A 12,214-nucleotide genomic window follows, 5' to 3' on the forward strand; every position below is an offset into this window, starting at 1 on the left:
GACTCTAGTGTGTCGAGAAGAAATGGAGAATGTTGATGCTCTAAACATCCCCAGCGTAGATTGTTTTTCAATGTACACAAGACAGATAAGTCACTTCAAAGTCCGTAGATAAAGGGGCTTCTTGCAGATTTCATCAGAATGAGTAGAAATTGCAAAATAATTTTTGTTTTGCCTCCCACCCCCAGCTTCATGTGCAGATCACACTGACAGAGTATCTTCAGCTTTTATCTTTCCTCCCTTCCTTGATCTGCCCTTCATCAAAGCATTTTAGTTGTAAAGTTAAATAGGGAAGCATGAGGAATGAGCATAAATTATCCTAACTTCTTGCCACCCTCCAACCTTATATTCTCAGAAAACATCATTGGAGTGCACCATTGTTTTGGCAACAATACACCAGTTTGAAGGTATTTTCTTGTTACCTTTCTCTTTTTTGATATTCATCTAATTTTCCTTTCTTTTGTAGGCTGTCAGCCAGATGAAACAGCAAAAATATCCAACAAAAGTCTCCTTCAGTTCACAAGAGATACCGTTAGCACCAGATTCATCGTACCATTCGACAGACGCAGACTTCATAGGCTATGGTATGATTCTTTCCCTGAGCAGATCTGGCTCATTAAGCCTTAGAGAAGGCAAGGGATCATAATGTCCTAAAAAGAGAACTGGACCAGGAGGCGAAAGCCTGACTTTGGATGCTTCCTCCGCTTCCTTAGCTTTGGGGCTGGGATAGGCCACTTCATTTCCTACACCATTTTCCTCCTCTCTGCCGTCGCCATTGCCTATTGCTTTTTGAATATAAAAGCGTGAGAACAGAAAAGGACCTCAGTAGGTCAGGAGTTCAAGACCAGCCTGGTCAACATGGTTGAAACCCTGTCTCCACTAAAAATACGAAAAATTAGCCGGGCATGGTGGCGCATGCCTGTAATCCCAGCTACTCAGGAAGCTGAGGCAGGATAATCGCTTGAACCCAGGAGGCACAAGTTGCAGTAAACTGAGATTGCACCCCTGCACTCCAGCCTGGAGTAAGAGAGTGAGACTCTGTCTCAAAAAAAAGAAAAGAAAAGGACCTTGGTAAATGTTATTTGACTCTGAGGCTTCTGTATTATTATTCTCTGATCTCTACAAAAGATCATATTTCGGTCTTGAGTAATATCTCTTTAAAAATCCTATCAAACCCAATTTTTAGTCCTGCAAATGTTGCTATAAGCTGTTTGAAGAATGTTGATTTTCAATGCTTAACCAAATTGGTATTCACATTCTCTCTTTAAATTCCTGGCTTGAATTATGTTGACTGGGGGTTGAAAATAGAACTTTATAATGAATAATAGGTATTTCTACTTTGCTTTTTTTTTTTTGAGACAGAGTCTCACTCTGTCACCCAGGCTGGGGTGCAGGAGGGTGATCTCAGCTCACTGCAACCTCTGCCTCCCGGGTTCAAGTGATTCTCCTGCCTCGGCCTCCTGAGTAGCTGAGATTACAGGAGCCCACCACCATGCCTGGCTAATTTTTGTATTTTTAGTAGAGACAGGGTTTCACCATGTTGGCCAGGCTGGTCTCAAACTCTTGTCCTCAAGTGATCTGCCTGCCTCAGGCTCCCAAAGTGCTGAGATTACAGACGTGAGCCACTGTGCCCAGCCCTACTTTGCTTTTGTGCAGTATACATCAGTAAAAAACTCTTTAAAAGACAGTACTCACCAATGGCAAAGCATAACCCTACATTAATTTAGCAGTCCTGAAATCTTTGTGGTATTTGTCTTTTATATATTTTTTCATAAATATTAACTTCATAAAGTTCATCCGGCAGGTACCATTTTAAAGCACTGTGGTTGTACTAAAACACTTGATACGTGTGGTCAGAAAACTATGTCCCATGGGTCAAATCTGGCCTACCAGCTAGCTGTGAATGGTCTACAGGCTAAAAAAGGTTTTCACTTTTTAAAGGTTGAAAAAACACCAAAGAACATTTTATTTAAAATTCTATGAAATTCATATTTCAGTTTCTACAAATACAGGTTTATAGACACTCACTTATTTATTTCTGTATTGTCAGTGGCTTTTTTCACACTATAATGATGGCATTAAGTGGTCGCAACAGAGACAGTCTGGCCTATAATGCCCTAAATATGTATACATGGCACGTTACCAACAATGCATGCTGACCATGGAGGTAGACGAGCTGAGTTTTGGTAATATATATCACATATTTATACTCAGATGACAGAAATTCAGCATCCTTCCTGGTTTTCATTCTCATGGTTAAATAAATAAATAAATACATGAAGTTCATCATCCTACAGTTGAATCTGTAGAAATTTTATTCATTTACTCATCTACTTACCAAGCATTTATTGAGGACTTGGTATGAGCCGGGTTTGGGGCTGGATTCCATGAGAGAAGTAGATAAAAAGACTGACTCAGGACCGGCTGGGGTGAGGCAGACGTGGAGGAGGGAAAAGAAATTCCATCTCCAGGATGTCTCACCAGGTGTTTTTTCTCTCTTCTCGCTGAGGAGACTATGCTAGTCATTTACAAAAGCAGTATAAGCTTTTTATTTATTTATCTATTTATTTATTTGAGACGGAGTTTTGCTCTTGTTGCCCGGGCTGGAATGCAGTGGTGTGATCTCGGCTCACTGCAACCTCCACCTCCCGGGTTCAAGTGGTTCTCCTGCCTTAGCCTTCCTAGTAGTTGAGATTACAGGCGTGAGCCACCATGCCTGGCTAATTTTGTATTTTTAGTAGAGACGGGGTTTCACCATGTTGGTCAAGCTGATATCGAACTCCTGACCTCAGGTGATCCGCCCACCTCAGCCTCCCAAAGTGCTGGGATTACAGGCGTGAGCCACCACACCTGGCCTAAAAGCCATATAAACTTTTTAAAGCACCCATGAAAGTGTGCCACTATCATATGTCATTTTTATTATAAATTAATGGGAAATGTAGTACAAAATACATATACTGCAAAAAGATTTAGAGACAAATTTGGTTTACAATTTAATATTCTGCCTTGCCTCTATCTTACCTAGAGCGTGTTTCTTTTTGTTTTATTGGCAAGCTTTTTCTGTACAGGAGTCAATAGTAAATATTTTAGGATGTGGTCCACACAGCCTCTGTTGTAGTTTCTCACCCCTGCAATTGTAGTGTGCTAGCCACCATAGGCTGGCCATAGGCTACTTCTAAGTATGGCACTTTTTATGGTTGTGTCACTGAATTTCTTGCTCCTAACCAGGAGGCCTTTAGATTAATCAATCCCATATGGACAGGAACAACAGATATATGAATATCCACAATGTGCCAGACTGTGGGCTGGGCACCTCACACACACTGTTCGTTTAGTTCCTCTAACAGCCTCTTTAATAGAAAAATAACGTTTTTCTGATGAGAAGTGAGCTCCACTTTCACCCTCCTGTTAACTTCCTGCTTAGGAACTCAACTGTGGCTCTCTGCCACTCCAAAACCTTTTCATCCCAAAGACCATGATTATCACTTAGTTAGAGCAGAACCCCCACAGGCTCACCTGCAGCCTGTTTTTCTTTTATACCAGTGATTGACAAGCTTTTTCTATAAAGAAGTAGATAGTAAATATTTTAGGCTTATGGACCACACAACCTCTGTTGCAGTTACTCACCCTTGCCATTGTAGTATGCTAACAGCCATAGGCTAGGCATAAATGAATTCGTGGGTTTGTGTTCCAATACGACTTTATTTACAGACACTGAGATTTAGACTCATATCATTTTCACATGCCTTGAGACATTATTTTGCTTTTGATCTTTTTTCAAGCTTTTGAAAGTGTAAAAGCCATTCTTGATCCGTGGGCTGTAGTCTGCTGACCCCTGCTTTTACAAAATAGGTTTGATGAGCATTGGGATCTCACCTCAGCTCTATGCATTAGCTGCAGCTGACCAGCAGATGGGGCCCTCTCTCATCAGCCCTTGCCTGAATTGTATCATAATGTAGGAAACAATATTCATGGTGATCAAACTTAGTGATCAGAAAATATGACATTCTCTGGAGATTATGATTTGTATGAGCATCTCTTGAAATTATTCAACATTTTGAATGTTTTGAGGTTTTGTTGTTGTTGTTGTCGTTTTGAGACGGAGTTTCACTCTTCTTGGCCAGGCTAGAGGGCAATGGCACTGTCTCAGCTCACTGCAACCTCTGCCTTCTGGGCTCAAGCGATTGTCCTGCCTCAGTCTCCTGAGTAGCTGGGATTACAGGCATGAGCCACCACGCCCAGCTATTTTTTGTATTTTTAGTAGAGACGAGGTTTCACTATGTTGACCAGGCTGTGCTCAAACTCCTGACCTAAGGTGATCCTCCCACCTTGGCCTCCCAAAGTGCTGGAATTACAGGCGTGAGCCACCACGCCCGGGCGAATGTTTTGAGTTTTTAATAGGTTACGTTCAGTTATCTGGAAAATGCATGTAAGTAGATTTTATGCTGGATAAACAGGTGTTATTAAACATTTTTTTCTTAGCCTATAAACATTTTTTCCCTCACTCTTTGGGAAAACCCAACTGAAAACAATTGTTTTTAAAAATAAAACTTTGTAAAAAAGCAATAACTTTTAAATAAACTTTTCCTCTATGAACCCCACAAGTAATTTTTGAGTCCTGTGTTTATAATACATTTTGCCTTACTATGTAATATATTTGGGGATAAATTTTAGATAATTGTTATTTTCAGATATTTCATACTTTATCGATTATATCCTTTATACATCTTAATAATTTAATTCATCTGATATGCTCTAATTGAAAGTATTTAGGCACTGTTTCTTAATTAGTATTCTATAGCTCAGAATCTCCTGTTATACCAGCCTTTATTCTCATTGTAACATAGGCCTTCATGAACCTAATCATTTAATCATTGTAATTTTTCTATACAGATTTTCATGATGTATTTTTAGATTTTAAAACTTTTGGGGCCGGGCACGGTGGCTCAAGCCTGTAATCCCAGCACTTTGGGAGGCCGAGACGGGCGGATCACGAGGTCAGGAGATCGAGACCATCCTGGCTAACACGGTGAAACCCCGTCTCTACTAAAAAATACAAAAAACTAGCCGGGCGACGTGGCAGGCGCCTGTTGTTCCAGCTACTCGGGAGGCTGAGGCAGGAGAATGGCGGGAACCCGGGAGGCGGAGCTTGCAGTGAGCTGAGATCCGGCCACTGCACTCCAGCCTGGGCGACTGAGCGAGACTCCGTCTCAAAAAAAAAAATAAATAAATAAATAAATAAATAAAACTTTTAGCCAGGCGCAGTGGCTCACACCTATAGTCCTAGCACTTTGGGAGGCCAAGGCAGGCGGATCACCTGAGGCCAGGAATTCGAGACCAGCCTGGCCAACATGGCGAAACCTCGTCTCTACTAAAAATACAAAAATTAGCCAGGCATGGGGGCATGTGCCTGTAATCCCAGCTACTTGGGAGGCTGAGGCAGGAGAATTGCTTGAACCCAGGAGGTGGAGGTTGCAGTGAGCTGAGATCGCACCACTGCATTCCAGCCTGGGTGACACAGTAAGACTCTGTCTCAAAAATATAAATGAACAAAATAAGATTTAAAACTTTCAAGTAAAATTGATGGGTTGAGGGGTGGGAGTTATCATTTTAATCTCAACAGTGTCACCCCTGGCTGAATAGGCAGGAATGACCCAGCTTTTTGCTTCGTGGTGTTTGTCACGTGCAAGCCCCACACTCCCCACGTGATGGAACATGCAGGCTGAGCTGCAACTCTTACTTGCCAGTCATGCTGTGTTCTTTTCCAGGTGGTTTCCAGGCTCCTCTGTCAGTGGATCCCGCAACGTGCCCCATTGTCCCCGGACAGGAAATGATTATAGAAATATCCAAGGGACGTTCAGGGCTTGGTCTCAGCATTGTGGGAGGAAAAGACACACCGTTGGTAAGTTTCTAGAAGTAAAATGTATCCAGTCATAGAACTAGTTGTTGAGGTTAATTTTGACCCTGCGCCACGACTCTGCAAGACTTGCCTTTTTCATAGTATGAGGAGAAAACGTGATCATAAATAGATGTGCATCCATAGTCTAGCTAGTTTTCAAGTTTTTCTCAGTGTTTAATTTTCATCAGTGCTGGGCGCAGTGGCTCACATTTGTAATCCTAGCACTTTGGGAGGCCAAGGCAAGTGGATCACTTAAACCCAGGTGTTCGAGACCAGCCTGGGCAACATGGCGAAACCCCATCTCTACAAAAAGTACAAAAATTATCTGGGTGGGCCGAGTGCCGTGGCTCACGCCTGTAATCCTAGCACTTTGGGAGGCTGAGGCAGGCAGATTACTTGAGGTAAGGAGTTCAAGACCAGCTTGGCCAACATGGTGAAACCCTGTCTCTACTAAAAATACAAAAATTAGCTGGGCATGGTGGCACACACCTATAGTCCCAGCCATTCTGGAGTCTGAGGCAGGAAAATCACTTGAACCCAGGAAGTGGAGGCTGCAGTGAGCTGAGATCATGCTACTGCACTCCAGCCTGGGCAACAGAGCAAGATTCCATCTCTCACAAACACACACAAAAATTAGCTGAGTGGTGTGGCATGCACCTGTATTTAAGGGGATGCCTCCCACATAGTAAATGTTCAGTAAGTAGGAACTATTGTTATTCTTGTCATCATTATTTAATGGAATGATAGATAAAAAGTATACATCAGGCCGGCATGGTAACGAAGGCAGATGGATAGCTTGAGGCCGGGAGTTTGAGACAGCCTGGGCAACATGGCAAGGCCTCATCTCTACAGATAACTATTTTTTTTAATTAGCAAGGCGTGGTGGCACACACCTGTATTTCCAGCTACTCAAGAGGCTGAGGAAGGAGGATCACTTGAGCCCAGGTGTTTCAGGCTGCAATGAGCTATGATTATGCCACTGTACTCCAGCCTGAGCAACGGAGCAAGGCCCTGTCTCTGTTTTTAATAAAAAAAAAAAAAAAAAAAAAAAAAAAAAAAAAAATGAGATACATGAATTATTCCAGCCCAGCAATTTAGGATTCATTTTACACTGACCATTTTCATATCTACTCATGATTTTTTTTTTTTTAGAAGTTGGTCTAGAATGTTACTGTTTCCTGGCATTATTGATTTTTTTTTTTAATTTTATTTTTTTAAATAAATAGAGATGGGGTCTTGCTATGCTGCCCAAGCTGGTTTTGAACTCCTTGGCTCAAGCGATCCTCCTACCTTAGCTTCCCAGAATGCTGCAATGAGAGGCATGAGCCACTATGCCTAGCCAGGATGATTGATTTTTCATTATTCAGTACCTTTTGTTTATCTCTACTCAGTAGCGCGATTAAAATGAAAACTTTTCCTGGGTTTTGATTTACTCAAGATGTGATTAATCAATGCATGTGTGTCTGTGTGTGTGTGTGTTTAATACCTGCATATTATACAAAGTTAAATTGACACAAAAGGAAAATTGTGTGTGTGTGTATTTAATACCTGCATCTTACACAAAGTTAAGTTGCCATAAAAGGAAAAAAGTGAAAAATAAATCTCCCCCCTACCTTTTTGCCCTAGCTCTGCGCTTCACTACCAATCCTTCCTAAAACACCAGGGCCTCTCCGTAGAGACAATCACTCTTGTTAATGAATATGTTTTAAACGAATATTTTGGTATTTCTTTTGCCCATTTTATTTAGTAAGCAATAAATTGTACATGCCAGATAACACAAATATATCAGGGTCTATAAAACTATTTTTTTTCCACATAGGGCAGTAATCTAACATTTTTGTGGTGGTACTATCGGGGGTGGGGGGATCCTATTCTACTTTTGTGTAATAAACATTAGTCCCCTAAAGCACTAGGAAACTCGAGAACAGCATAGGCGATTGAAACTAGGGTCTTGATGATGCAGGAGTTTTCTCTTGACCCCTTCAGACTTGCAACAGGGGTACTCCGTTTACTTGGACCGCCGCACTCAGCCTGTTGTGGGAGGGAGCGCATGTGAGAGCCAGTGCGGGATCCAGCTGACCGCTTTGGGCGCTGGCAGGAGCAGGCTCTGTGGGGTCCCCTCGGCCGGACCAGGTGGAGGTGCCTGTGACCCCTGAAGCCCCAGAGAGTATGTTACAATGCTCAGCTCCGCCGTACCTGGACAGCGGTGCGTTATCAGTTCAGTGGGCCCCTTGCCTGTTGCATGGGGCAGCTGCTCCCCGCCAGCGAGGGCAAAGGGCCAGTGTGACAGCCTTTTTTGGGTACCCACACTGGGTGAGTCCCAAGCTCTTGTCCGGCGTTCAAAAAGAATTAGGTTGCACAGACACTTGAAGGATAGTGGAGAAGAGGAATTTTATGTAGCAATGGAAGTGGCTGTCAGTGGAGAGGGGAGCTGGAGAAGGGACGGCACTGGCGGAGTCTTCCCGGAAGTCCAGCCGGCTGTTCTCTAAAGTTAAGCCGTCTCTCCTCCAAAGCCCAGTCGTCCCTCTAAAGTGAAGTTGCTTCTCCTCAGTCAAGCCACTTCTCTCGTCTACCAAGTGAGTCTCTGAGGTCTTTGTAGGCACAGGATGTGGGGCGGGCGGGCCGTAGGTAGTTTTGGGAAAGGCAACATTCGGTTGGTAAAAAGATATTATTCAGAAAGAGCCAATCAGGAGAGAGCACACAAACAGGGATTGATGTTATCACTTTGGACCAAGGGTTTCAGGCTTCTAGGCTCAAAGGTGGGGTTTTGCCGGGGATCTGCCCCTGTCTGCCTAGAATTTCTCTGCCTCCTGTCCCGATCATTAATGCCTTTTACAAGTTTGCTGGTCATGGTCCTTCCCTTTCCTACCTTTGGGCCCAGTCTAGAAAATCCTGGCTTTGAGCCCCACCCTGCTAGTGAACCACTTCACCTGAACCTGAAAGAATTTTGTCTCCTTCAGCTTGATAAAAGTACTGGTAAAATTTTTCTCTGGAGTTCATGATAATTTGAAATGTCCTTGAATTCTCCTCTTGCCTTTGCAAGCGGGAGCTGCTGTGCGGCTTCATACATACAGGAATTTGGTCTGTGCTATATCTTCTATTAGTATTTTTAATAATTCTTTGTAATTTTATGTCATCTGGTCTCTCAGCAGTTCACAGAAACACTTTGACTAGCACCAGCCACCCAGCTAGCTCCCACTTTATGTAGAAGCTCTCACATACCATCAACGTAGGACCAGACCAGACCATCGTTCCCCAAACCTACATGTGCACTCCAGCATCTCGGACTTTGCCCTGCTTCCCTGAATTTGCTGTCTTCTGCCCTCCTCCCGCTCCCATCAAGCTTCTCTGCCTCCTCTAAGCCACTCCTCCCGATGAAGTCTTCCCTGGGTTTCATGATCGGTCCTCAGCCAAACTCAGAGGTGATGCTGACCATTCCTCTCTTTTAGCTCTCAGTCATATTCCCTCTCTACCATTTACTAGTGTTGGAACCGAACTGTCGATTCCCTCCTGGGCAGGGGTCGCCGCGAAGGATCACCGACACGAGATTTACAGCAGAGAGTTATTTATTACTAGTGCGCTAGGGTCCCAAGCTCTAAGTTGGCCCTGGGACCCCGACTGCTTGTTACAGGCTGTTTATATAGGCAAACACAAGTTCAAACACAGCTTAGGGCGCGAAATTCAAACAAAGCTTTAGGCGCGTGGTAATTGGGTCTGTCTATGGCCTGAGTAAGGTGTCTTGTTCTAATTGGTTAGAGCAGGACCTTATGAGGTTTTTTTCCTGGAGTTGTTGATTCCGGGAACTTCGAGGCAGGGTGGGACCCCCGGAATTGGCAGGGTGGGACCCCATGAGGTTGTTTCCCGGAATTGGCAGGGTGGGACCCTATCAGGGTGGGACCCTATCGAGGCAGGGTAGGACCCTATCCAGAGCCACCTGGTGTTAATTTTTTTAAGTTCTTTTTTTATGAGGCCTAGTTTCTAAGTTTTATGCGGCCTAGTTTCATTCCCTCCTCTTTTTGTGTCAGAGGCTCAATCTTGAGCCTCTTCTTCAGTCCTGAGGGTCTGGTATTGTTGGGTCAGAACCATAGCATGTACTATGTTTAATCTATTTTTAATAAGGGTGAGTAAGCGGTTGAGTATGCATGGCCCGAAAGTCAGGATGAGCGTGAGTAGGATGAGGGGTCTTAAGATGGTGGAGATTAGGGTGTTAAGTCAAGGGGATTGGTTGTACCAATTTTTAAACTAACTTTGTTGAGATTTTCTCTCTTTTTTTTTCTTGTCTAATCTTTTTCTTAGTTTTGCCATAGAATCTTTAACTATTCCTGAATGATCTGCATAAAAACAACATTGCTCTTTCAGGGCTGCACAGAGCCCGCCCTTTTTCAGAAAGACAATTTCTAGTCCTTGTCGGTTTTGTAATACAACTTCAGACAGAGAAGTCAAGGACTCTTCAAGTTTTGTGATAGATTGTTCTGTGGCTCTAAGGTCTTTATCTATGGCTACTTTAAGTTGTTGCAGATGATGGTTACCATGCACTAGGGCTGCTGTCCCGGTCTTAACTTTAGCCGCTACCTTAATTCTTAACATGTCGGCGAGGGTGAGGGAGATTAAGGGCGGGGAGGTGCTTTGAGGAGCTTTTAGTTGGGGCTTCTCCGATATGGAAACCGGGGGCTTCCTAGTTTTTAGTAAAACCTGGTTTGGCCTTACTGTAACAGGGGCAGTGTCTGGATTGACTAATAGTCTGATTTGGAGGGGAATTTTAGGCGGGTTGTGCTGGTATAAATAGAGACCCTATATTAACTTTGTTGTTATCTATCTGTTATCAGATTTTGCCGCATTTTCAAACTTGATGTGAACCAGGTTGCAATTTTCCGAATATCGGGTTGTGGTACAGGGCTGGACAAAGGACATGGTTATATACCAAGGTTTTGTGGCCTATTTTTATTTTTTATTAGTAGTAGTCACACAGGACCAGCTTTTGCAATACAAGTGAGTCAGATTTTCACAAGTTTTTTTTATTTGTCCTGTCCTGAATCCGGGACAGGCATAAAACCTGTTCCGGCTGATGGACACCTTTCTAGCCTGTTCTTTCCATTTTTGTCCATCCTGAGGAGTCCTTAATAGGACTCCTGTGGGACCAGTAAACCGGGGGCCTGTGTTTTTTATTTTTCCTGCTATTTTTTTTTTTTTTTTTTTAGGTTGAAATAGAGGTCTGGAAACCAAGTTTTTATAGGAGTATTCTCGGAGGTCTTATTTAAGACCTCTTGATTATTAAAATTAATTATCTGTCAGGTCAGGCTAAATGGCCGGTGGGGGTTAGCGTCAAAAACTACACTAGAGACGGCGCAGGGAAGAAGGGCAAACAATAAGTAAGGAGTTAGATATGAGAGAGTCTTATCTTGAGTGGGTCCGCGGAGCGTCGGAGTTTCCATGTCTTAAGTGGTGTTGGTCCGGACGTCTCTGGAGCAGCCTTGGCGTGGGATGCGTGGATCTAAGTGGAGATTCCGTCAACCTTTATGGCTGTGGGCGTGGTCAGGAGAACAATGTAGGGTCCTTTCCACCGAGGCTCTAGTCCTTGAGTGTGGTGCCGTCTAACGTAGACAGAGTCTCCCACCTGGAAGGGGTGACTGGTCTGTGGATGTCCTGGTTGGTACAGTTCTGCCAAGGGGGCCCAGATTTGGGCCTGTACTGCTTGGAGTCCTTTTAGCCGAGCCTGTAGGTCAGTTTTAGGATCGGAGGGGGAGAAGGAGTTAAGCAAGGTTGACAAAGGGGGAGGTCCTCCGTAGAGGATTTTATATGGAGTGAGCCTAAAACGGTTAGGCGTATTTTGGGCCCTTAACAGAGCTAAGGATAGGAGGCGTCTCCAATCTTTTAAACCAGTCTCTAAGGTCAATTTAGTAAGGGTCTCTTTTATTGTTTTATTTATTCTTTTTACCTGTCCTGAGCTCTGGGGTCTATAGGCACAATGTAATTTTCAATTAATCCCCAATATCCTGGCGAGCCCCTGACTTACCTGAGAAACGGAGGCCGGCCCGTTATCTGACCCAATTACCTTGGGAAGTCTGAATCTAGGAAAGATTTTTTCCAGAATTTTCTTGGCTACTATGTGTGCCGTTTCTTGCCGGGTGGGGTAGGCTTCTACCCATCCTGAAAAGATATCTATAAACACTAGTAAGTACTTATATCCAGCATAGTGAGGTTTTACTTCAGTGAAGTCTATTTCCCAATAGACTCCTGGGCGATTACCACGAGTTCGTTTTCTTTCTGGCACTCGGGTAGCCCCAGCGTTTACCTGCTGACAGACCTTACAGGCAGATG

At 43.7% G+C, this 12,214-nt stretch overlaps 1 protein-coding gene across 7 annotated transcripts in view; it reads left to right on the plus strand.

Moving 5' to 3' along the window:
* PATJ (PATJ crumbs cell polarity complex component) overlaps positions 1–12,214 on the plus strand; it is a 426,007-nt gene that overhangs the window by 334,413 nt on the left and 79,380 nt on the right. For all 7 annotated transcript variants that reach the window (XM_050752580.1, XM_050752940.1, XM_050752817.1 and 4 more), the window contains 2 exons: positions 464–581; positions 5,766–5,899. In XM_050752580.1, the coding sequence (XP_050608537.1) occupies positions 464–581; positions 5,766–5,899 (252 nt within the window). The remainder of the gene's footprint in view (positions 1–463; positions 582–5,765; positions 5,900–12,214) is intronic.

The sequence above is a fragment of the Macaca thibetana genome, chromosome 1 (genome assembly GCF_024542745.1).
Source record: "Macaca thibetana thibetana isolate TM-01 chromosome 1, ASM2454274v1, whole genome shotgun sequence".
NCBI lineage: Eukaryota > Metazoa > Chordata > Mammalia > Primates > Cercopithecidae > Macaca > Macaca thibetana.